Below are 24,404 nucleotides of genomic sequence, written 5' to 3'. Positions count from 1 at the left end.
TTTCAGTTACATTCCATGGAAAATTTCCTTCTCTAAGGGGATAGGCCAGCCACACCCTTTTCACAAACAAACAAACAAGTGTTGTAAAATCTCTTCGTCTAGAAATCTTTTCCCTCTTATGGGTGGATGGGAGAGTCTGGGCCACATCAGCAGTGCTATTTAGGATTACGCCTTACTCTGTGCTCAGGGATCACTTCTGACAGTGCTTGCCCGAGGTTGAACCAGGGTCATTGGTCACAAAGAAAATGCCTTAGTTGGGGGCCAGAGTGATAACACAGTGGGTTGGACATTTTTGCCTTGTATGCAGTTGACCTGGGCTTGGCGGAGCCTGCCTGCAAAGTCAAAGTGACCCTTAGAGTGCCATTAGGTGTGCCCAAAAAACAAAAACAAACCAAAATAAAAGTCTTAATTCTCTCCCCCTCCCCATCTCCAATATCTTTTCTGCCTGAAATCTTCTTTGGGGGGTGGTTGTGACCACATCCAGTTGTTCGTGGAGATCATTCTTGGTTTTGTGTTTAGAAATTTTCATGGGGGGCCGGGCGGTGGCACTAGAGGTAAGGTGCCTGCCTTGCCTGCGCTAGCCTTAGACGGACCGCGGTTCGATCCCCCGGCGTCCCATATGGTCCCCCAAGCCAGGAGCAACTTCTGAGCGCATAGCCAGGAGTAACCCCTGAGCGTTACCGGGTGTGGCCCAAAAACCAAAAAAAAAAAAAGAAATTTTCATGGGACTTACTTATAGGACTATCAGATGCAAGGGATTGTATGGCTCCAATCTCCGGAAATATTATGTGAACAAACATGAGGCATACACCCCCAAGTAGTGTCCCCTACCCCAGTTATTCTATTAAGTTATTATTTGTCCCTTTATCAAGGAAAACTATACCAGCCAACTTTTACTGGGAATGCCTCTCCTGGGGTACATGATGTAGGTAAGGAGGTTAGGGTAGCAGAATTGTCCCCTTGTTACAGTGTAAGGATTGTAGCTGCACATTCACTGAAGAAGGGGCTTAGGGTAGCAGAATTGCTAGTCTCCACCTCCTTTTAAAGCCCCAGTGTTATCAGCCCCCTACAGAGCACCCCTCTCCCAGCCCTTTCTCTTGAGCTGTAGCAGCAGAAATCTAAGGTGAGTATCTTTCTGCACTTCCAGTTAGTTGGGTTTAATTAGTTTTGTTTTTGTTTTTGGGCCACACCTGGCTCTGCTCAGAAATCACACTTGGCAGGCTTAGGGAACCACATGGGATGCCGGGGATCTAACCCGGGCTGATCTGCCACTTGCAAGGCAAATGCCCTGCCCTACTGCTGTGCTATCCCTCGGGGCTCCCTCCCTCACACTTTAAAGATAAGTAGCTTTCCCACTGTGGCCTCCTGTGTGGGTTATTTCCAGGATTAAATGAGGAGAATCAGTTTCCACATACTGCTTTTTTTTTTGGGTGGGGGGCCCACACCCGACACTGCTAAGGGATTATACCTGGCTCACAGAGGTAGGGCGTTTGCATTGCAAGTGGCTGATCTAGGACAGACCTTGGTTCCATCTCCAGCGTCCCATATGGTCCCCCAAGCCTGCCAGGAGTGATTTCTGAGGGCAGAGCCAGGAGTAAACCCTGAGCGTCACAGGGTGTGACCCAAAAAGCAAGCTTATCAGGCTCAGGGGACCACATGGGATGCTGGGGATCAAACCAGGGCTGTGTTTACTGTCCTATTGCTCTGGCCCCTAAGCTCCTGTGTGCTTGGAGGATGATTGGGAGAGAGAAACAGGGAGCAGAAGACTGAGTGGGCTTTCGAGCATACAGCGCCTGTGGGTTTTGGTCAGGCCCCAACTCTGAGCATGGTCACTGGAGTGGCTCTTCAGAATCAGGCAGGCAAGTCATCATTATTGTTGCACAGAGGCATTACAAGCCACATTATTATTATTGCTGTTCTTGTGTTTGGGCCACACCTAGTGATGCCCATGGCTTACTCATGGCTCAATGCTCTGGAACTACTAGTGCTTAGGGGACCAGTGGGATGTTGGGGATTGAACCCAGGCCGGCCATTTGTAAGACAAGTTACAGTATTGCTCCAATGACCTTTTTGTAGAGAACATAGACTCACTGACTAGATGGTGAAAGGGGACCCTGAGTTTAGCTGACCAGCTCTAGGGTCCCTTCTACATCTTGTGAGGCAGTCGAGAAATAATCCAAGTACAGACACAGAGAAGTTTCAAGCTGTACCTTGGCCAGAAACCTAAAGTGATGGTGTGATGTGGGGTAATAGTGGGGTGATGGTGCTGCCCAGAGCCAGATTTACCATCCCTAGCTGGGACCCCACTGATGGCTTGTGTGTGTGTGTGTGTGTGTGTGTGTGTGTGTGTGTGTGTGTGTGTAAAGGGCAAACATTGTCCCTGTGGACCCCACTGATGGCTAGTGTGTGTGTGTATGTATGTATGTATGTATGTATGTATGTATGTATGTATGTATGTATGTATGTATGTATGTAAAGGGCAAACATTGTCCCTGTGCACTCAAATACTCAGATGCATTTTGTTTTTGGTTTTGGTTTTGGTTTTTGGTTTTTGGGTTTCACTTGGCGGTGCTCAAGGGTTACTCCTGGCTCTGTGTTCAGAAATCAGTCCTGGCAGGCTTGGGGGACCATATGGGATGCGGGGATTTGAACCACCGTTCGTCATGAATCAGCTGCGTGCAAGGCAAAACGCCCTACTGCGATGCTATCTCTTCGGCCCATCAGATGTGTTCTTGTGTTCTAGTTTGCCATGTTTACTTGGGCCTTTTGCTCTGGCAGCTGATGTTTTGATTACGTTGCTTCCCTGCACTGCTCAGGTGTTTCCCTCATTGCCTTTGCATCCTGATTTTTTTTTTTTTTGGTTTTTGGGTCACACCCAGCAGTGCTCAGGGGTTACTCCTGGCTCTACGCTCAGAAATTACTCCTGGCAGGCTCGGGGACCATATGGGATGCCGGGGTTCGAACCACCGTCCTTCTGCATGTAAGGCAAACACCTTACCTCCAAGCTATCTCTCCGGCCCCTGCATCCTGATTTTTTTTAAGATCATCATTCAGTAAACAAGTCCTGTAAAATCACCCCTTATCTCCAAACCCAGCTGAACAAGTCTGAATCAGGGCCAAGCATGAAATAATCCAAATCAGGCTCAATGTGAAACACGTGTAGTCTAGCAGTTTTCTACCTGATATCTCCACTAAGCTGCCTGCTAGAAATGCCTTTTTTATTGCGTACAGAGACCATCCCTAGGTGGGGCAGTAAGGACAGATAGCCCAGGCTGTCCTGAGCCAGTCCCACCCAGGTTTGCAAGCAAGACAATCTGTTTTGGGCTAAATCCAAGTTGTTAACAAACATACAAAGGAACCAGATCTTTGTTTTAGGTAAAATAAGGTCTAATGGTTAGACTCTAACCTAACAAAAGTCCCACACCTTTCTTGGAGTTTAATCCTGGGGTAGGTTTGAGAGCTAGGCCTGGTTGGAGCAGGAACAAGACTTCAGGGCAGTGGAGTTAATAAGTAAGCCACTTTTTTTTTTTGTTTGTTTTTTTGGGCCACACCTGGCGGTGCTCAGGGGTTCTCCTTGCCCTCAGAAATCACTCCTGGCAGCCTCAGGGGTTTATATGGATGCTGGGAATTGAACCACCGTCCATCCTGGGTCAGCAGCGTATAAGGCAAACATCCTACCGCTGTGCTATCTCTCTGGGCCCCCTAAGAGCCACTTTGGGAGTGTTGGCAGAAGGCGTTTCTTGCACTTGCTTGGATGGGGGAATAAAAGCTACTTTCCTCTTTAGTTCTTTATAGGCATTTCTTTGTCCACACCTGACCTCCTCCCAAGAGATGCCTGATCCTTGCTCAACCTTCCCAGGACTCTGCCCCAGGGCCTTTTGACTGGGGGGACAGATAGTTGGGGTTTTGCACCACGTTTGCACTTCACCATCCCCATAGGAACTAAGGGCTCTTGTAGGGCACAGTGGCAGGTCATGGCATGGAACCTGGGTGTGGTCCACCTCAACAAGAAAGAAAGTGGGTGGTTGGGCAGTTGGCAGAGCTTGAAGCCTCACACACTCCGGACACATGACAGTGGAAGAGTGGCCAAGCCCCGAGAACTGAGCCCTAGCACTGCACAATTCCTCCAGCACTCCTGGGAGCATCTTGGAGGAATGAGTTGGGAGTAGGCCGCAACCAAGCACTGAACTACCAGTGAGGTCCAGACCCCCAGCCTCAAAAAGACAAAACACACACACACACACACACACACACACACACACACACGACACACGACACACACTAACTCTAGGATCATGTGCCCACCTGACAAGAGAAATTCTTGTCGAATGTCTGACCAATCCTCTAGTGCCCCCTTCATGAACGGTTGCATTTTCTCTCTCTTTTTTTTTTGGTTTTTGGGCCACACCCGGCGATGCTCAGGGGTTACTCCTGGCTCTATGCTCAGAAATCGATCCTGGCAGGCACGGGGGACCATATGGGACACCGGGATTTGAACCAACCACCTTTGGTCCTGGATCGGCTGCTTGCAAGGCAAACGCCGCTGTGCTATCTCTCTGGGCCCACGGTTGCATTTTCTGCTGTTTCAAAACTTGGTCTGGAAACAACATTAGAGGTGTCTGGGAGATTTGTGACAGATTGGGCTTTGGGGCGGAGTTTGCTGTCACCACCACCAGCATCACCACCAACAATCAACCCAACCCAACCCCAAACAACAAAATGGGTTCTGCTAGCTTGTGCAGCCATTTTGTGAAAGGAGGAAAAAACTTTCCATAAGGGCTGAAATGGCAGCCCTGGAGCCACCGAGCTCCTTCCAGCGAGGCTTGTGCTGCCCTCTGGTGGCGTCCGGGGATATGGCCGGGATGGAAGAATTGCCTTTTCTCTCTGAATTTGTTGGAGATCATGTATGTGCCCCTTATTACTGGAAGCCCCAAATTCGGAATCCATCCCACAAAGACCACCAAGGAGACCAACAGCATTGCAATAAGGCCCAGGAATTTATTTAACAGCATGGTGGAGTCGCCCCTCTGAGGCAATGACCCCTTCCTGAACTCTCAGGCTCCTTTAAAGGGTTACAGGGGCTTCAGACCTTTACAGTTAGGCTTTAAGTTGTTTGGCTGTTATCCAGGGTGTTTCCTTTTTGGCTGGATATATAGAGTGGAATATTGAGGGTTTTAGGACTTTGGGCTTTGGGGTCTGTCAGTTGAAGTAATAGAGGAGGGGCTTGGGCACCCACTGGGTGTCCGTGGCCTTGTCTGCCCACAGGTCCCCAAGTGTTGCTAGTTTATCTAATTGTTTTGGTACGTGTTTCTGAAACTCTTACTGTTCCTTAAAACTTGAGCCTGTCATGGATGCACTTAGGTTCACAGCAAAGCCAGGTTACAATTAATTTTATTTATTTTTTACAATTAATTTTAAATTGAATTTTAGATCCTAACATTACCTCACTCTGCCTGCTTAAAAAGGGCTTTTATATTTAAATTATTTTTTAAAAAATTTTTTTGGTTTTGGGGTTACTCCTTGCTCTGCACTCAGAAATTGCTCCTGGCAGTCTTGGGGACCTTGTGGGATGACAGGGGATCGAATCCAGGTTCATCCTGGGTTGGCACCGTACAAGGCAAATGCCCTACCACTATGCTATCACTCTGGCCCCCAAAAAGGGCTTTTAAAGGACTCCTTAAGTCTGACTCACAACTGGAGAATTAATGTTTGTTACGAGCTTTTTTTTCCTCTGGGAAAGGAAGTCCAATTTTACACTTCCGTCATCGAGATGTTGTAATCAAATGAATAAACATTAAGAAGATTCATGCTAGGACTGAGCGATAAGACAGCGGGAAGGGCACTTGCCTCGCACGTAGCCAACCCAAGCTCGATCCTCAGCATCCCATAAGGTCCCCTGAGTACCACCAAGAGTGGTTTCTGAGTGCAAAGCCAGGAGTCACTCCTGATCACTGCTGGGTGTTGCCCCAAACCAAAGAACTGAACCATGGGGAGTTTTTCTTTTGGCAGGGGGACAGATTGATATTGTCTCCAGGATGACACCGAACACCTAACACTTAATGGAGTCAGACTTTTCAATCGGCCCTTGGAGTGGAGGACGCAGTAATGTCCCCACTTGTGCAAGACCTGGTCAGGCGCAGTCATTGGTGTGTGGCCTCCTCTGCTCAGCACACTGCACTATGAGGGGTGTGGTGACTGTAAAAATGTGAGGGTAACCCAGGGTATTGAACCCTTTGAAATCTGTTTTGTTTGTTTCTTTCTTTTTTTTTTTTTTTTTTTTGGTTTTTGGGCCACACCCGGCGGTGCTCAGAGGTTACTCCTGGCTGTCTGCTCAGAAATAGCTCCTGGCAGGCACGGGGGACCACATGGGACACCGGGATTTGAACCAACCACCTTAGGTCCTGGATCGGCTGCTTGCAAGGCAAACGCTATGTTCTCGTTATAGCCTTCACTCTGGTACCTTGAATGACACAATTCACTTTCTGCTGGTATTTTACCTCAAGGATATTCTTTTTTTTTGGAGGGGGAGAGGGAAGGAGAGGGGAGGGGAGAGGAGAGGAAAGAGATCAAAGGGCACAGCCTTGCATGCAACAGGCCTAGGTTTGGTTTCCTGTATCCATGGGGTCCCCTTAAGCCTGCCAGGACTAAGAGTCACAAATAACCCCTGGTAATCGCTGAGTGTGGTCCCCATACAAACAGACAACAAATGTAGCAGTTGTTCAGTGTCTTTGTTTTTATTTTATTATTATTTTTAATTTGGTTTTTGGGTCACACCTGGCGACGCGGGTTACTTCTGGCTCTGTGCTCAGAAATTGCTCCTGGCTTGGGGGACCATATGGGATGCCAGGGATCGAACCTAGGTCTGTCCTGGGTTGGCTGCATGCAAGGCAAACACCCTACCGCTGTGCTATCACTTCGGCCTTTATTTTATTTTTTTGTTCACTTCTAATCTTGGTATAATTTTTGCCTTTTTATAAACGAAGCCACTCGGCCTCAGAGGAGGCATCGGGCTCAGATTCGGGGAGCCCCTCGGAGAGCGAGGCGGGCAGCGATGCAGCCAGTGGCCACTGCAGCGACTCCAACAGCAGCTCCGAGTCTTCCGAGAGTCCGTCGGAATCTGAGAGTGAGTCTGCGGGCTCCAAGTCGCAGCCGGCTCTCCCCGAAGCCAAAGAGAAGCCCACCTCGAAGAAGGAGCGGATCGCCGATGTGAAGAAGGTACGGCCGTGCCAGGGACTTACTTGTGTGTCTGTCTATGGCCCGGCTGGCAGCTGCCCTGATGTGGAGCACGGGGCCAAGCGTGGGACTGTAGGGCAGATGGGAGGACAGGTAGACAAAGGGGATCCATTTGGTTTGGGGGTTTAAAAAGAGGTAGTTGGGGCTGGAGCAATAGCACAAAAGTAGGGTGTTTGCCTTGCATGCAGCCGGTCTGGGACAAACCCAGGTTCCTTTCTTGGCATCCCATATGGTCCCCTGAGTCTGCCAGGAGCGATTTTTGAGCGCAGAGCCGGGAGTAATTCGAACAAGGCTGGGTTTGGCCCAAATACCCTAAATCCAAACCTCCCACCCCAAAAAAGAGGTGGTTAATGTGGCCCAAGAGAGAGCACAGTGGGGAGGGTGTTTTGCCTTGCATGCGGCTGACTGGCTTAGTTTGATCCCCGGCATCCCATAGCCATAGGGTTCCCTGAGCACTGCCAGGAGTGATTTCTGAATACAGAGCCAGGAGTAACCTGACACTGCTGGATATGGCCCAAGAATAAAACAAAATTAAGAAACACAAATCGGGGGGCTGGAGAGATAGCATGGAGGTAGGACGTTTGCCTTGCATGCAGGAAGGTGATTCTAATCCCGGCATCCCATGTGGTCCCCCAGCCTGCCAGGAGCGATTTCTGAGCGTAGAGCCAATTGTAACCCCTGAGCGCTGCTGGGTGTGACTCAAAAGCAAAAAGACGAAACAAAACAAAAGAAAAACCCACACAAATCGGGCCAGAGTGGTGGCACAAGCGACAGGGTGTTTGCTTTGCATGCGCTAAACTAGGATGGATCCTAGGTTTGATCTCCCATCTGGTCCCCCAAGCCAGGAGCAATTTCTGAGCACATAGCCAGGAGCAACCCCTCAGTCATTGGGTGCGGCCCAAAAACCAAAACCAAAACTAAAACAAACAAAAAACCCCCCAAAACCCACAAATCACAAAAACGAAACTAATCACTTTGATGACTTGAAGTCTTTATTGTAGTTTTTGGTTTTTAGGCCACACTTAACAGTGCTCAGGGTTATATCTGGTGGGGCTCAGGGGCACCATATGAGGGTTCCTAGAATTCTTTAAGTTCGGCCCTTTGAATTCTTTTTAAAATAGCTAATAGTAAAGTCTGAAGTGGGGGCCACAAACCAGAATTCCAGGTATGATCTTGCCATTTTGCAGATGTGGGAAGAGTATCCTGACGTGTACGGGGTCCGGCGGTCCAACCGAAGCCGACAAGAGCCGTCACGATTTAACATTAAGGAGGAGGTAAGAGAAGAAAATGGATCTACATGGAAATACCTTGTCTTCACATCATCCAGCCTGGAGCTGGTACATGTTCCAATGGAAAAGAGACATACAAACTTCAGGCATGAGACATCCCTGATATTGCTATATGTCTTATCACCTGAGATGGCAGAGGGTATGACCTGTTCTTTTCAGACCACACCCCGTGATGCTCAGGGGTTACTCCTGGCTCCATACTCAGAAATCACTCTTGGCAGTCTTGAGAGACCATATGGATGCTGGGATCAAACCTGGCTTGGATGCATGCAAGGCAAAAGCCCTCCCTGCTGTGTGTTACTTCGGCCCTGCGTGATCGTGTTGTTTTCTTTTTAAATATGGGACGCTTCACGAATTTGCGCATCTTTGCGAAGGGGCCGTGCTAATCTTCTCGGTATCGTTCCAGTTTTAGTACTTGTGCTGCCGAAGCGATTGTGATCATGATCGTGTTTGATTGGTAAATCAGCAGTGTGGTTCAGACCACAGAGCACCTCATTTTGGGTTTTGCACTTTTAAGTTGCTCAGAGGGAAGTTGATTGGTTGTATTAGCAGTTTAATTTCCGAAATTTCAAGTTTCTACATATAGAATTCCACACCTGAATTGCTCTTTTTGGAAATCCAAGTACCATAACGGAGGTCATTTTAGACAAACACCCTAAAGGAGAACTTTTACTTCACTTGATGAATATTTTTTTGTTTGTTTGCTTGAGGGGGGTGTCCATACCCGGAAGTGCTCAGGGATTACTCCTGACTCTGCACTTAGGGTGATTCCTGGCTGTGCCCAGGGTACCATATGAGATGTTGGGGATGGAATTGGGTCGGCCATATGCAAGATCAACACCCTCTCTGTTGTGCTATCTGACTACTATCAGACTACTGAATAATGTAGTCTATTTTTTTTTTAATTTTATTAACTATTTTTAGATTTTGGTCCACACCTGGCATGCTCAAGGGTTCTGCACTTATGGTTCTGCACTCAGAAATCCTTCCTGGCAGGCTCGGGGACCATAAGGGATGCTGGGGATCGAACTTGGGCTGGCTGAGTGTAAGGCTACGCCCTTCTGCTGTGCTTTTGCTCTAACCCCTCAGAGCACTTCTTGATGCTGAGAACATCCCTGGACAGGCCTCTCCTGGGAGAGTGTTCTTAAGGTTAGCTATGGCTCTTCTGAACAGACAGCCCCTTGTTTCTGAGCTGGGGCTCGCTCCTCTCCCCCCAGCTGGTACGCCGCCCCTTTTCTGTCTCAGAATTTGTGCAGAATAATGCCAGTTGGTGTGGGCTGTGCCTCAGATTTGAAGCAGGAGACAGTATCGTCCCTTCAAACTGTGCACTAAAGTCTGGTCTTTTCTCCTCCCTCATGCACTGAAGGCGAGTAGCGGGTCCGACAGTGGGAGTCCCAAAGGAAGAGGCCAGAGGCAGCTGAAAAAACAGTAAGTCTTGGGAAAATTACTGGCTGGTGGTCTCTGCTTTGTTTTTGTTTTGGGGATAACCACACCTGGTGGTTCTTAAGGCTTACTCTTGGCTCTGCACTCAAGAGTTACTTCTGACTGACTTTGCTCGGGACCTTCAGGGATGCCAAGGCAAGTGCCTTACCCACTGTATTCTCACTCTGACCCCCTATTTTTAGTCTTTTAGGCAGTTCTGATTTATGCTTAAATTTGAGAAATCCTGACCTGCTGCTCTGTGTTAACACCTTCAGTCTTGTCATTGGGAATACTCAGTCAGAATAGAGGAGGGTTTTTTTGTTCTTGTTTTTGGGCCACACCTGGTGGCATTCAGGGGTTACTTCTGGCTCTGCACTTAGAAATCGCTCGAGTATAGGACTGAAGCAATAGCACAATGGTAAGGCATTTGCTTTGCACATGGCCAACACAGAATGGACCCCGTTTCGAATCCCACCATCCCATATGGTCCCCCGAGCCTACCAGGTTTCAAATTCTGAGCACAGCCAAGAGTAACTCCTGAGCGCTGCCGGGTGTGACCCAAACACAAACAAATAAACAAAAAATCACTCCTGGTAGGCTCGGGGGATCTTATGAGATGTCAGGGATAGAACCCGGGTCCATGCTGGGTTGGCTGTGCGAAAGGCAAATGTCCTACTGCTGTGCTCTCACTTGGCCCTTTAGAGAAAAGTTATTATTTTTTTGCTTTTGTTTTTGGGTCACATCTGGTAGCGCTCAGGGGTTCCTCCTGGCTCTACGCTCAGAAATTGCTCCTGGCAGGCTTGGGGGACCCTATGGGATGCCAGGATTCGAACCACCATCCTTCTGCATGCAAGGCAGACATCCTACCTCCATGCTATCTCTCCGGCCTCTAGAGGAGAGTTTTGACTAAAGTTTTCTCCATAATACAGAATGTCAATAGTTTCTGGAACCTTTTGAACTTGGTTAATGGAGAGGAACTCAAAAAGTCACCAGTATTTATAGTTCATGATGGAGGCAGATACTGGAGGACTTACATGGAGCCAGGCTTATTTTTTTATTTTGTTTTTGGGCCATACTTGGTGGCACTAAGTGATTACTTTTGACTCTGTGCTCAGAATTTACTCTTGACAGACTCAGGGACTACATGGAATGCTGGGGTTTGTCGACAGCACGCAAGGCAAATACCCCTACCTGCTGTCCTATTGCTTCGGCCTGCATAGGTTATTTTTTTTTTGACCATGACATTGAAGATGTGCATCTTCTGCTATTTGGTTTTGCTTTTTGGTCGGGTCAGAAATTGCCTTGTCAGCATCTTCAGGCTTAAGCAATTTTATTATTTTTATTTTTATTTTTTTGGTTTTTCGGGCCACACCCGTTTGATGCTCAGGGGTTACTCCTGGCTAAGAGCTCAGAAATTGCCCCTGGCTTGGGGGGACCATATGGGACGCCGGGGGATTGAACCGCGGACGCGATCTTTCCTTGGCTAGCGCTTGCAAGACAGAGATACCTTACCTCTAGCGCCACCTCGCCGGCCCCACTTAAGCAATTTTATATCATTCTTTGTTTTTGGTTTTGGGACATGCCCAGCGGTGCTTAGGGCTTATTAGGAATTACTCCTGGTGGTGATGGGTGGACTATATGGGATGCCAGGGATCACACTTAAAATCTTCTAGGAGGGGCCGGAGAGACAGCACAGTGGTAGGGCGTTTGCCTTGCATGCAGCTGACACAGGAAGGACCTGGTTCAATTCCGGCATCCAGTAGGGTCCCTCAAGCCTGACAGGGTCAATTTCTGAGTGCAGAGCCAGGAGTATCCCCTGAGCGCTACTGGGTGTTCCCAAGAGCCAATCAATCAATCAATCAATCAATCAGTAAAAATAAATAAAGTTAAAAAATAAAATCTAGGAGAAAAACTAAGACAACAAAACAAAACTAAAAGAGTTTGCTGTGCCTTTGCCCTCAGAGAGAAGTGGAAGCAGGAGCCGTCAGAAGACGAGCAGGACGCAGGTTCCAGCGCTGAGAGTGAGCCCGAGCAGAAGAAAGTGAAGGCCCGTAGGCCTGTCCCCCGAAGGTGAGGCTTTGTCTTGTGCAGCTCTGCAGGGCCCCAGTGGGGTGTGTGTGACACAGGACATTATGGGGTCTGAGCATCCACGGCCAGTTTTCCGCATGAGCACTTTGGGGTGAGCAGGCTGCTGAGACACAGATGGAGTGGATTCACTGCCGAGCGCTGGGAATGTTTATACCCAGGGTATAAAGACACAGGTCCCTTTGTCCTCCGATTTCCAGAGAGGTGCCCTGTGTGGTACCTGTGTGACCAGTGAGGGAGTAGAGTCTGTACCATCGGTTGGACATGAACTTTTTTTTTTTTTGGTATTTGGGCCACACCTAGTGACGCTCAGAGGTTACTCCTATGTGCTCAGAAATTGCTCCTGGCTTGGGGGACCATATGGGATGCTGGGGGATCGAGTCACGATTCACCTAGGTCAGTGTGTGCCAGGCAAATGCCGTATCGTTTGCACCATTTTCTGGCCCCTGGATATGAACTTCTTCCTCGTTTCCTCCCTGTCATCTCAGTGACTTTGTAAGCAGAAAATTCGTTCGATTGCAAATTGAATAGGAGATAAAGGCTGTTATTTCTTCTCTGTAATTTGTTTTGTTTTTTGGGTCTCAGCCAGCAGTGCTCAGGGGTTCTTTCAGACTCTGTGCTCAAGATCACTCCTGGGGGCCGGAGAGATAGCACAGTGGTAGGACATTTGCCTTGCACTCAGCCAACCTAGGACAGAGAGTGGTTCGAATTCCAGCATCCCATATGGTCCCCTGTGCCTGCCAGGAGCGATTTCTGAGGGTAGAGCCAGGAGTACTGGTGTGACCCCCCCCAAAAAAAAATAAACCACAAAGAATAAAAAAGTCTAAAGAGTATTTTGCTTATAGAATTAGAGGTTTCTAATTTTGCGACTGTAAGCAATACCTGCAGTGCAGTAACTTTTGTCCCGTTATTTTAGATCTGTAAGTTTAGTGCCTGGAAGGAAAAGTTTTACAGATATAAGTTTGATCTATCTTTCAGATCATCCTGTATGGCCTATGGACTGGGGCACTTGCTTTGCCTTGATGAGGCCATAGTTCGGTCCTCCCACTGCATGGGCCCCTAGGATACACACTTGCGTTGTGGCCTTGAGCATGGGGTGACCCTAAGCTCCACTGGGCATGGCCTGCAAGTGAGAGAAAACAGAACAAACCAGAAATTAAAAATTTTTTTTTTCTCCAGGAGCCAGAGCCATAGTATAGTGGGAAGGTGTTTGCCTTGCACACAGCCAACCCAGGTTGCTCCCCACAGAGTTCCCAGAAAACCGCCAGGATTGATCCCTAGGACCAAATCCTTGAGCACTGCTGGCTCCAAAACAACAAACAAAATAAACACAAACATCCAAAAATTTTATGTTGCCCTCCCAATAGAGAAATGTCTATATTTAAAGTCGGCTCTTCTGAGAGTGACGAGAACTGTCGCCCCAGAGCACCCACTTCTGTAGACACCTGAGGTTGAAAATTGTGGATTTGGGGCCGGAGAGATAGCATGGAAGTAAGGCATTTGCCTTTCATGCAGAAAGTCGTTGGTTCAAATCCCGGCATCCCATATGATCCCCCGAACCTGCCAGGAGTGATTTCTGAGCGTGGAGCCAGGAGTAACCCCTGAGCGCTGCTGGGTGTGACCAAAAAAAAAAAAAAAAAGGAAAATGTGGATTTCTTTTTTTTTTTTTTGGTTTTTGGGCCACACCCGGCGGTGCTCAGGGGTTACTCCTGGCTGTCTGCTCAGAAATAGCTCCTGGCAGGCACAGGGGACCATATGGGACACTGGGATTCGAACCAACCACCTTTGGTCCTGGATCGGCTGCTTGCAAGGCAAACGCCGCTGTGCTATCTCTCCGGGCCCGAAAATGTGGATTTCTAGTGAATTTGAGGCTCAGGTTTGATGTCAGTCCCCAGCATCGGTCACTTCACCCCGATGCATGCGTTCCTATACTGGGAAGTGCTCTCTTGGGGGATGAAACCCACCCCCCACCTTGGGGCTCCATCTCCTTTTCTTTTTCAGACCAGTGCCCAAGTCCCGTGTGAAAAAGCCAGCAAAGACCCAGCGTGGGAAGAAAAAAAAACCAGAGTCTTCCGACGAGGATGATGAAGATGACGAGACTCCCAAGAGGCAGACTCGCCGGAGGGCCGCGAAAAATGTCAGGTGGGTCATCACCAGTGGGTTGTTCTAGGGGGGCCTGGCCGTGTGGTTGGGTCGAACAGGACACCAGGAAGCCTCTGCTATGCCTCTTGTGGGCAGGAAAACTAACAGGGTGGTCGTCACAGGCATAATGAGCAGTGAGGTTTGCTGTTGAGAGGCCCCAACCCATCTTCCTGCAGCCCCTTTGTTTTCAGGGCGGAGCTTGGGCTCTCTTCTCACTTCTCGCCTGCTCCCCGAGGCACCCAGTTCCTTTTGAGGTGTATTGGATGTATTATTAGGAGTTTGTTTACTGAGCAAATAGGACAGGAAGTGACAACAGGAAAGGAAATACAGGACAGGGACATGGAGACATAAATATTGAGATGAAGAGGGTGTTTTCTGTTCGCTTTGTTGCTTTTTGTCTTTTTGGGCAAAACTTGCCAGTGTTCAGGGTTTGTTCCCTCTGTCCCTCCGTCCCTCTTAGAGTTGGTGACCCCAAACGCTGGAAACCTCAGTGTCTCATCCTCAGTGTCTCATCTTCGATTTCAAAAAATTGATTCTGAGGCGATGATTCACCTTCCGGCTTAGTTTTTGCCCTTCCTGGTCTGTCTGTCCATTTCACCCCTCACCCCCAGGACTGGGGCTATTTCTGCTTTGACTGACAGTGCATTTGCTTTCATCCTTGGTGGAAGGTTTTACTTTGATGTTGTTACCGGGAAATATATTTTTGAAGTTTCCTGCACACATGTCCTGAAATTTCATATCCTTCTCCTTCTCACTGGAAGATAAAACACAGGACCAAAGCATTCAGTCATGGAGAAGTTTCTTGATGCCTAATGGAATGGCCATTCTCCTCCATTCCCAGCTTAATAATAATAATAATAATAATAATAATAATAATAATAATAATAATAATAATAATTCTCCTCCTCCTCCTCCTCTTTCTCCTCTTCCTCCTCATCCTCCTTCTCTTTTTTTTTTTTGGATTTTGGGCACCCGGCAGCTCTCAGGGGTTACTCCTGACTCTGCACTCAGATATCGCTTCTGGTGGGCTTGGGGGATCATATGGATGCTGAGAATTGAAGCCAGGTCTGTCCCAGGTCAAACACCCTACTGCTGTGCTATCACTCTGGCGAAATCGCTCCTGGCTTGGGGGACCATATGGGACGCCGGGTGATCGAACGCAGTCCATCCTAGGTTAGCACGTGCAAGGCAGATGCCACTACTCTGGCCCCTGTCCTTCCCAACTTAATTTTTATAGTTCTCTTGGTTTCATAATAAAAATGCCTCATACTTAAAAATGAAGACAGACACATGTTCTCCAAGCCATTTTCTCCTAGTGACACAAATTACTTCACAAAGTGAGCCATTGAAGTTGGAAGCCCAAGATAGATAACCTTCCCGCACTGATCTAAGATCTGAATTTATGGGGGTAAGGGGAGCAGAAGGACGTTTTGAGTCCATTTTGCTGTGGCTGGTCAGTGACAACAGCCCGTGAGACCTGGAATGTGATGGGACCTACAGTCCCTTCCGCCTGGACTTCCGAGTCATGTGTTCATGCCTTGGTTTCTCCCATAGTTACAAGGAAGACGATGACTTTGAGACCGACTCGGACGACCTCATTGAAATGACTGGGGAAGGTGTTGATGAACACCAGGATAATAGTGAAACCATCGAGAAGGTCCTGGATGCCAGGATCGGAAGGAAAGGAGGTACGAGGGGACAGAATCTAGGGAACAAAGTCTGGGTGGAGGGAGGGGCTGGCTCTGAGATGTGTCCATGTAGGTAGAACAAGGGGAACTCCCTGGCTTGCATTTATTTATTTATTTATTGTTTTGGGGTCACACCCAGTGATGCTCAGGGTTACTCTTTGCTCTGCGCTCAGAAATCTCTCCTGGCAGGCTCGGGGGACCATATAGGATGCTGGGATTCGAACCACCATCCTTTTGATGCAAGGCAAATGTCCTACCTCCATGCTATTTCTCCGGCCCCTTTTATTTTTGTTGTGGAGATTTTTCTCATCTCAGTGTTTTTAGGGATCTCAGCTGAGGCACCCAGCAATGTGCTCACGATGTCGTTAAGATTTTGAAATTAAGCGAGTGAGTGAATTATATTCAAAGCATATAATATTGTGATCATTAGTTTTCAAGAGAGGAGCAATACATGAGGGGCTCTTGCTAACAGGGAACCAATTGCCTTTGAATTTCCTTCTCAGAACCAGCAAACTGGTCTTAACCTCTGTTTGGATGATAGGGAAGTTGGTTATTTAAAACATTTAAAATTGGGGCAAGAGGGGGCCGGAGAGATAGCATGGAGGTAAGGCATTTGCCTTTCATGCAGGAGGTCATTGGTTCGAATCCCGGCGCCCCATATGGTCCCCCGTGCCTGCCAGGAGCAATTTCTGAGCCTGGAGCCAGGAATAACCCCTGAGCACTGCCGGGTGTGACCCAAAAACCACAAAAAAAAAAAAAAACAAAAAAAAAAAAAATAAAATTGGGGCAAGAGCAATGGCACAGTGGCTAGGTATTTGCCTTGCACATGACTGACCCGGGTTTGATCCCTGGCATCCCGTAGGACCCCTAAGCCTGCCAGGAGTGATTCCTGAGTGCCACTCCCCAAAAAAGACATTTAAAATGATTTAAGGGTGTCAGCAATAGGACAGTGGGAAGAGCACTCACTTGCCTTGTACTCAGCCTGTCTGGGTTCGATTCTCCAACCTCCCGTATGGTCCCTACTAGGAATGATTCCTGGGCACAACTAGGAGTAATCCCTGAAAACAAGATGTGTGGCCCCCCAAAAGCCCTTAAAAATTGAAAAAAAAAAAAGGGCCCAGAGAGATAGCACAGTGGGTTTGCCTTGCAAGCAGCTGATCCAGGACCAAAGGTGGTTGGTTCGAATCCCGGTGTCCCATATGGTCCCCCGTGCCTGTCAGGAGCTATTTCTGAGCAGACAGCCAGGAGTAACCCCTGAGCACCGCGGGTATGGCCCAAAGACCAAAAAAAAAAAAAAAAAAAAAAGAAAAAAAGAAAAAAAAAACCCATAAAATTATTATTTATTTAAATTTGGTTTTGGGGTCATACCTGGGAGCATTCAGGAGTTACTCCTGTCTCTGTGGTCAAAAATCACTAGCAGGTTTTGGGGGGCGGCTATGTGATGCCTGGTATTGAACCCTGGGCGATTGTGTGCAAGACAAACTCTCTCCCTGCTGAGCTATCACAGCAGCCCCTAGTTGTTTGTTGGTTTGTTTCTTTTTTTGTTTGTTTGTTTTTGGGTCACACCCAGCGGCGCTCAGGTTACTCCTGGCTCTGCGCTCAGAAATCACTCCTGGATGGGCTCAGGGATGATATGGGATGCTGGGGATCGAACCCAGGTCTGTCCCAAATCGTCTGCTTGCAAAGCAAACACCCTACTGCTGTGCTATCACTCTGGCCCCCCTCCTTTGTTTTTTTTTTTTGTTTGTTTGTTTGTTTTTTTTTTTTTGGTTTTTGGGCCACACCCGGTAACGCTCAGGGGTTACTCCTGGCTATGTGCTCAGAAGTTGCTCCTGGCTTGGGGGACCATATGGGACACCGGGGGATCGAACCACGGTCCGTCCAAGGCTAGCGCAGGCAAGGCAGGCACCTTACCTTTAGCGCCACCGCCCGGCCCCACCTCCTTTGTTTTTTGATGTAGGGAGAAACACGCGCCAAGTTTACAGGTAGAATCTAAGGGAACCTGGGGTCCAAGCACAGTTTGACAGAGTTAGTGGTATTTTTTGTTTGTTTGTTTTGCTCTAACTCAGAAAACAAAGTCATATTATGGTACAGGATTATGAATGAAAGGAGAGGGGTTAATGAAAAACCAGTGAAACATGGTGACGTGGGGTAGCCTTTTGAGCTTCCCAAATCTGTCAGATGAAGTCATTTGTGAATTTCCGTCCTGTCCAAACCCAAGCACAGCGGGAAGGGCATTTACCTTGTATATGGCTGACCCAAGTTCGATATCCGGCATCCCATAGGGTCCCCTGAGCACTGCCAGAAGTGCTTTCTGATTGCAGAGCCAGAGGTAACCTGAGCACCTCTGAATGTGGTCCCCCCCAAAATAACCCAACTATTTTGACATTTGCCCTTTCATCCCTGAAAGACTACATGCTTGATGACATGTGTTTGTGTGTTTAGGGGCGGAGGGGGAGCTTTCCAGTGTCCAGTGAAATGTACGTTTAAGGGCCCCCCCAATCCTTTTGCAGCCACCGGCGCCTCGACCACTGTGTACGCGATGGAAGCCCGAGGCGAGCCTAGCACTGACTGCGACACGGTCGTGGAGGAGGGCGAAATGCAGTTCCTCGTCAAGTGGAAGGGTTGGTCTTATATCCATAGCACGTGGGAGAGTGAAGAAACCTTACAGCAGCAGAAAGTGAAGGGCCTTAAAAAACTAGAGAACTTCAAGAAGAAAGAGGATGAAATCAAGCAATGGTACATCTTCCATTGTGGATTCAAGACTATCGTGGCAACCCAAGAGGGACGGGAAGGATGATGGATCAGGCAGTCTAGGGCTTTCAGCCTGGCACTGGGCATGTCACGTGGTCGTGGAGCCAGCCACGGGGCCTTTTGATAATGTTGTGACCTTGGATACACTCGGAGGGTTTTATCTGGGGCTACTGAGTTTGTAGATGTTAGTATACAAATAATTAGCTTATGGAGCTCGTTTTTTTGTTTTTCTCTTCATATGTAGAATCTCTCTGGTCCTCTTAGTAAGCCTTTGAGGCCTGTAACTAGACAACCTGTTGACAATATTGTAGATCATGAATGAGACTGGAGCAATAGCGCAGTGGGTAGGACATTTGCCTTGCACATGGTGGGTCTGGGTTTGGTCCCTGGCTTTCCATGGGGTCCTCTGACCCTGCCAGAAGTGATTTCTGAGCGAAGAGCCAGGAGTGTGACCCAAATATTTAAAAATGAACAAAAAAAGGGAAAATTTAAATTCTTCTGAATTTAAAGTCCAAAATGGCAATTCTTGAGTATCTGTTGTTGTCATTTGTTTGTAGAATATGGTGCTAAGAATAATCAGTTTTCTGCAAAATACCATACATAGTCACCCTTCAGGCCTATACAGCTATTAAAAAAACACACACTAGGCATGTTTTCTTTTAAATCTGGAATCCAGTTTAATTGTTCTGGTCTGTTTAGCTATGTGCATTATGAACTGACCATACAAAATAGTTCATTTTAGGTTTCCTGATAAATATGCTATTTATGATAATGGATATTTATGCTAATAAATATTTATGATAATAAAATCATCTGATACGTATAAATAAGAGAGACCAACTTGTGATTTCATGTGAGTCTGAGATTTTTTTCAGTGTGTCCGCATAGCATCAGTTTTTGGAAACTTGGCCCCGTAGTCAAAGGTCCTGGAAAGGGGCAGCTGGGAGGAAGGAAGGACTAACCGATGTTCTTGTTTCCTTTTGACTTTGCGACCTGCACCGGCTACCCCAGACCGGATTCATACCCACCTCTCCGCTCTGTCTCTTCTCTCTAGGTTAGGGAAAGTGTCTCCTGAAGATGTGGAATATTTCAATTGCCAACAAGAGCTGGCTTCCGAGTTGAACAAGCAGTATCAGATAGTAGAGAGAGTCATAGGTGAGTACACAGTCATCACCGTCTCTGGCTCACAGAAAGAATTATATGGCAGGGGGCCGGAGAGATAGCATAGCAGTAGAGCTTTTGCCTTGCATGCTGCCAACCTGGGAGGGACCCAGTTTGATTCCCCAAATCCCATATGGTTCCCTAAGCACTGCAGGGTGTGGCCCGAAGATCGATCAATCGATCAATAAATAAATAAACTTTAAAAAAAAAAAGAATTTTATGGCATCTCAGGGCAATGGAAATGGTGGCATTTGCTTTGAGAAATAACACTGGCAAAATCAGTGCCATTTGGGGCTGGAGCGATGACACAGTGAGGAAGGTGTTGAACCCGCAGCCAATCTGGGTTCAAAATCCAGCTTTCCCTATGACAGGGGCTTCAAACTCAATTTACCTGGGGGCTGCAAGAGGCAGGGCCGCATAAGGGATTTTGCTTACCGAATATTCGCAATAAAAAATCGCATTAGTAAGAAAAAAATAGCAAAAAATCGCATTAAACATTTGCATACCCCGAACGGAACTGCTCGGGGTATGCGAATGTTTAATGCAATTTTTTTCTTACTGATGCGATTTTTATTGTGATTATTCGGTAAGCAAATAACCGTGAATACCGCAGTATTCACGATATGCGATATTTGAAGGCCGACCTCGGATCACAAAATGTTGTATGGAGGGCCGCAAACGGCCCGTGGGCCTTGAGTTTGAGATCCCTGCCCTATGATATCCCAAGCTTGCTAGGAGTGATTCCTGGGTATAGAGCAAGGAGTAACCCTCCAAAACCACAGTGTGTGGTCCAAAAAATCGAAGAAAAAAAAAAATAAGGCGGGGCCGGGCGGTGGCGCTAGAGGTAAGGTGCCTGCCTTGCCTGCGCTAGCCTAGGACAGACCGCGGTTCGATCCCCCGGTGTCCTATATGGTCCCCCAAGCCAGGAGCGACTTCTGAGCTCATAGCCAGGAGTAACCCCTGAGCGTCACCGGGTGTGGCCCAAAAACCAAAAAAAAAAATAAGGCAATGTGATTTGTGGTTAGACAAATCTGGCTTTTTGAGTTTAGACAAAGGCCTGGATTTACTTGAAGGCAAAGTTGCTAACTTCGGGTGAGGCCTTAGGTTTGCTTTTGTTTTTGATTTTTTTTGGGAGCCATTCCTAGTAGTGCTCTGGGCATACTCTTGGTTCTGAACTCAGAGATAACTCTTAAAGGTTCCAGGGGATCCTGTGGGCTAATGGGGATTAAACCTGGGTGAGCCACATGCCAGCACCCTCCCCGCTGTACTAGCTCCAGTCCGGGGCTGAAGCATCTTTGTTTTTGTTTTTGTTTTTGGGCCACACCTGGCGGCTCAGGGGTTACTCCTGGCTGTCTGCTCAGAAATAGCTCCTGGCAGGCACGGGGGACCATATGGGACACCGGGATTCGAACCAACCACCTTTGGTCCTGGATCGGCTGCTTGCAAGGCAAATGCCGCTGTACTATCTCTCCGGGCCCCGGCTGAAGCATCTTGAACCTCCAGGCAAGAGGAAAACAAGGTGTTGTTTACTGAACCCAAAAGCTGAGGGGACTTTTGCCTTTTAGAGTGGGCAGCCTAATGTGTCCCAAGCATGACGGACCTCTTTGTTACCTATCTAGAAGAACGGAGTATACGTGCCACAACAGACAGTGAACACTGACCATCGTGCAGGTGGTGTTTCACGTCTATGGGTTCAAGCAGCTTGACCAGGGCTTCCTCCTGGTTCTGTGCTCAGAAATTACTCCTGGCCGGTTTGGGGGACCAGATGGGATGCCGGGGATCGAACCTGGCACGACCACATGCAAGGAAACTCCACACTGTGCTATCACTTTAGGCCTCAAAGGGGTGGTCTTGTTCTTGTTTTTGTCTTTGGGTCACACCCAGTGGTGCTTAGGGGTTCAGATCACTCCCAGCAGGCTTGGGGGACCATATGGGATGCCAGGGATCCAACACAGGTCCGTCCCAGGTTGGCAGTGTGGAAGGCAAATGCCTTACTGCTGTGCTGTCACTCCAGCTTCAGTCGTCTTGTTTTTTTTTTTTTGTTTTTTGTTTTTGGTTTTTGGGTCACACCTGGCAATGCTCAGGGTTTACTCTTGGCTCCATGCTCAGAAATCGCTCCTGGCAGGCTCGGGGGACCATATGGGATGCCGGGATTCAAACCACTGTCCTTCTGCATGCAAGGCAAACTCTCCACCTCTATGCTATCTCTCCAGCTCCAGTCTTCTTGTTCTTCAGCAGTGCTTGGAAAAACAGGAGGGGAGAATAGGGCTAATAATAAAATGGGGCTAAGAGATTTTTGGGAGGAAGGCGACAGCTCTGTCCCTTGATTCATGGGGCTCAGGTTAGCTCTGTTCGTGCTCAGGGTCACCACCAATGTCTTGTTTTTGTTTAGCTATGAAGACGGGTAAATCCACTCTGGGACAGACGGATTTTCCAGGTGAGGCGGGATTCGAACAGGGGAGGTGCTGCCCCCTGCTGGCTAGTGTGTGCAGCTGCCTGCTGTGCTCCCCATGCCTCACCGTCCTCCCTTGCCCTGCCCTGTGCCTTTCTAGCTCACAGCCGGAAGCCATCGCCGTCCAACGAGCCCGAGTACCTCTGCAAGTGGATGGGACTCCCTTACTCCGAGTGCAGCTGGGAGGACCAGGCTCTGATCGGGCGTAAATTCCGGAGCTGCATCGACGGGTTCCACAGCCGCAACAACTCCAAGACCATCCCTACCCGTGAGTGTAAGGTGAGGTGTCACCATCTCCCCAGAAAGAGTGGGTGACGGGGTCCCCGTCTTCCCCCAGGCAGAGCAAGCCAGGGTCCCCATCCCTCAGAGAAAACTGGTGAGGGTCCCCTTCTCCCCCGGAGAGAGCAAGGTGAAGGGCGCCCCGCTTTGTGGGGGGATGCTGAGGATGGAGAGAGGGTTGGTCATGTGGATTCTGGGTTGAGAAAAGACTCTTAATTAAAGGGCAAATCTCACTGGTTCTCTGCCTATGTGCATTTGTGAATGTGTTATGTGTCTGAGAGTGTCTGTATGCATGTTTCTGTGTATGTTTTGTGAACAACATGTGTGTGTTTCGGTCTCTGTGTGTTTTAAATCATCCCAGTAGGTAGTGCTCTCAATTCTATGTTGAGTGCTGGAAATACCAAACAGGGCACTGGCTGTGCTGGGGTAGGTGGTAGAACATAAATGCTTTTTCACTGTGCTCATCCCCTTCGGCAGAAAGGTCACAAAGCTCTCTTTGGGGACGAGGTCTGCCATCTAGGGGCTACAGTGGAGGACATGTGGTGGGCCGGGGTGCAGTGGATGTTGGAACAGACCCCTTAGTCACATTAGCTTCGTAGTCACATTCCAACTGGGAAGATTTTGATTTTTTGGTTTCGGTTTTTGCCTTTTTTGGGGGCCTCCTGTAGCAATGCTCAGGGCTGACTCCTGGCTCTGCGTTCAGGAATCACGGTTGGCAGGTTCAGGGCATCCAGTGGGTTGCCAGGGATTGAACCTGGGTTGACCCCCTCTGCGCTGTGCCGTGGCTCCAGCCCGCACCTGGGCAGTTTCCCTCATGTTGCTGTGTCCATCCGTGTTGCAGGCCCTGAAGCAGAGACCCCGGTTTGTGGCCCTGAAGAAGCAGCCGGCGTATCTGGGTGGTGAGAGCCTGGAGCTCCGGGACTACCAGCTCGAAGGCCTCAACTGGCTGGCGCATTCCTGGTGCAAGTAGGTAGCACAGTCTTTGCCGCTGTCACTGTCTCTGGCAAATGGTGGTTACTTCTAGGCTGGGTTTTGACCCACACTCGAGGTGCACCGAGGATCAAACCTGGGCCTTCCCTCAGCCCAAGAATGATTATCTGCAATGTACAGGAATGGGAGAGTTGTTCCAGTTCTTTTTTAATGCACCATCACCGTATTGTTGGTTTATTGCTTAATTTTTTGTTTATTTTATTTGGGGGGGACCACACCTGGCGGCGCTCGGGGGTTACTCCTGGCTTTGTGCTTAGAAATCACTCCTGGAAGGCTCAGGGGCCCTATGGGATGCCCGGAATTGAACCCAGGTCCGTCCCAGGTTGGCCCTATCGCTTTGCTATCTTTCTGGCCCCCTAAATAGTAAATTCTTGGTGTGAAATATTTGCTAGGGAAGTCCTCTTGGTTATGTGGAATGTGGAATGTCTTAAAATTTTTTTTTGGGCCGCCTCTGTGTTGCCCGTCTGCCTTGCGACTGGTGGATGCGGTGTCAAACGAGGCGCACAGGAAAGCCCTGGGCAGGCCCGCCTGCCCAGACCCGCCTGAGGTCTCGGGCCTGGAGCTGCCCCGGAACAGGAGTCTACGGGAAAAAAAAAAAAAAGAAAAAGAACCTGGGCTCAATTCCCAACACAGACACAGACTGGAGTGTTGTCCATCCTACCCAACCCCAATAAGTAAAGTTAAGCCCTGGAATATCTATTACGGTATACAGTATATACTACGGTATACAGAAGTATACGGTATACTTCTCTGCTGTTCATCTAAACTTTTAATCAGCTCTGGAGTTTTTGGAAAAATTGAAAGCGCTCATATCATTTTTCTGCTGGACTAAGTTCCTTTGCAGAATTTGATCTGAAAAGCATACTCCTTGGACACAGATCTAGAACCCTGGTTGAGGCTCTTGCCTTG

General features: G+C 48.4%; 1 protein-coding gene, 1 non-coding gene and 1 pseudogene across 2 annotated transcripts in view; 2 read left to right on the top strand and 1 right to left on the bottom strand.

Moving 5' to 3' along the window:
* The window catches only part of CHD2 (chromodomain helicase DNA binding protein 2), a 76,259-nt gene that overhangs the window by 8,734 nt on the left and 43,121 nt on the right, over positions 1–24,404 (top strand). Inside the window, exons 3-13 of the mRNA XM_049783283.1 lie at positions 6,984–7,215; positions 8,421–8,507; positions 9,889–9,950; positions 11,907–12,014; positions 14,031–14,171; positions 15,726–15,859; positions 18,373–18,598; positions 19,668–19,768; positions 22,167–22,211; positions 22,327–22,505; positions 23,347–23,471. Coding sequence (XP_049639240.1) covers positions 6,984–7,215; positions 8,421–8,507; positions 9,889–9,950; positions 11,907–12,014; positions 14,031–14,171; positions 15,726–15,859; positions 18,373–18,598; positions 19,668–19,768; positions 22,167–22,211; positions 22,327–22,505; positions 23,347–23,471 — 1,440 coding nt within the window. The remainder of the gene's footprint in view (positions 1–6,983; positions 7,216–8,420; positions 8,508–9,888; positions 9,951–11,906; positions 12,015–14,030; positions 14,172–15,725; positions 15,860–18,372; positions 18,599–19,667; positions 19,769–22,166; positions 22,212–22,326; positions 22,506–23,346; positions 23,472–24,404) is intronic.
* Positions 8,855–8,954, bottom strand: LOC126023721 (uncharacterized; annotated as a pseudogene).
* On the top strand, positions 23,942–24,073 carry LOC126023091 (small nucleolar RNA SNORA13). Its single transcript, XR_007500303.1, has one exon. It is a non-coding gene; the product is annotated as a small nucleolar RNA SNORA13 (small nucleolar RNA).

The sequence above is a fragment of the Suncus etruscus genome, chromosome 11, assembly GCF_024139225.1.
Source record: "Suncus etruscus isolate mSunEtr1 chromosome 11, mSunEtr1.pri.cur, whole genome shotgun sequence".
In the NCBI taxonomy this organism is placed as follows: Eukaryota; Metazoa; Chordata; class Mammalia; order Eulipotyphla; family Soricidae; genus Suncus; species Suncus etruscus.
This window is presented reverse-complemented; position numbering and strand designations above follow the sequence as displayed.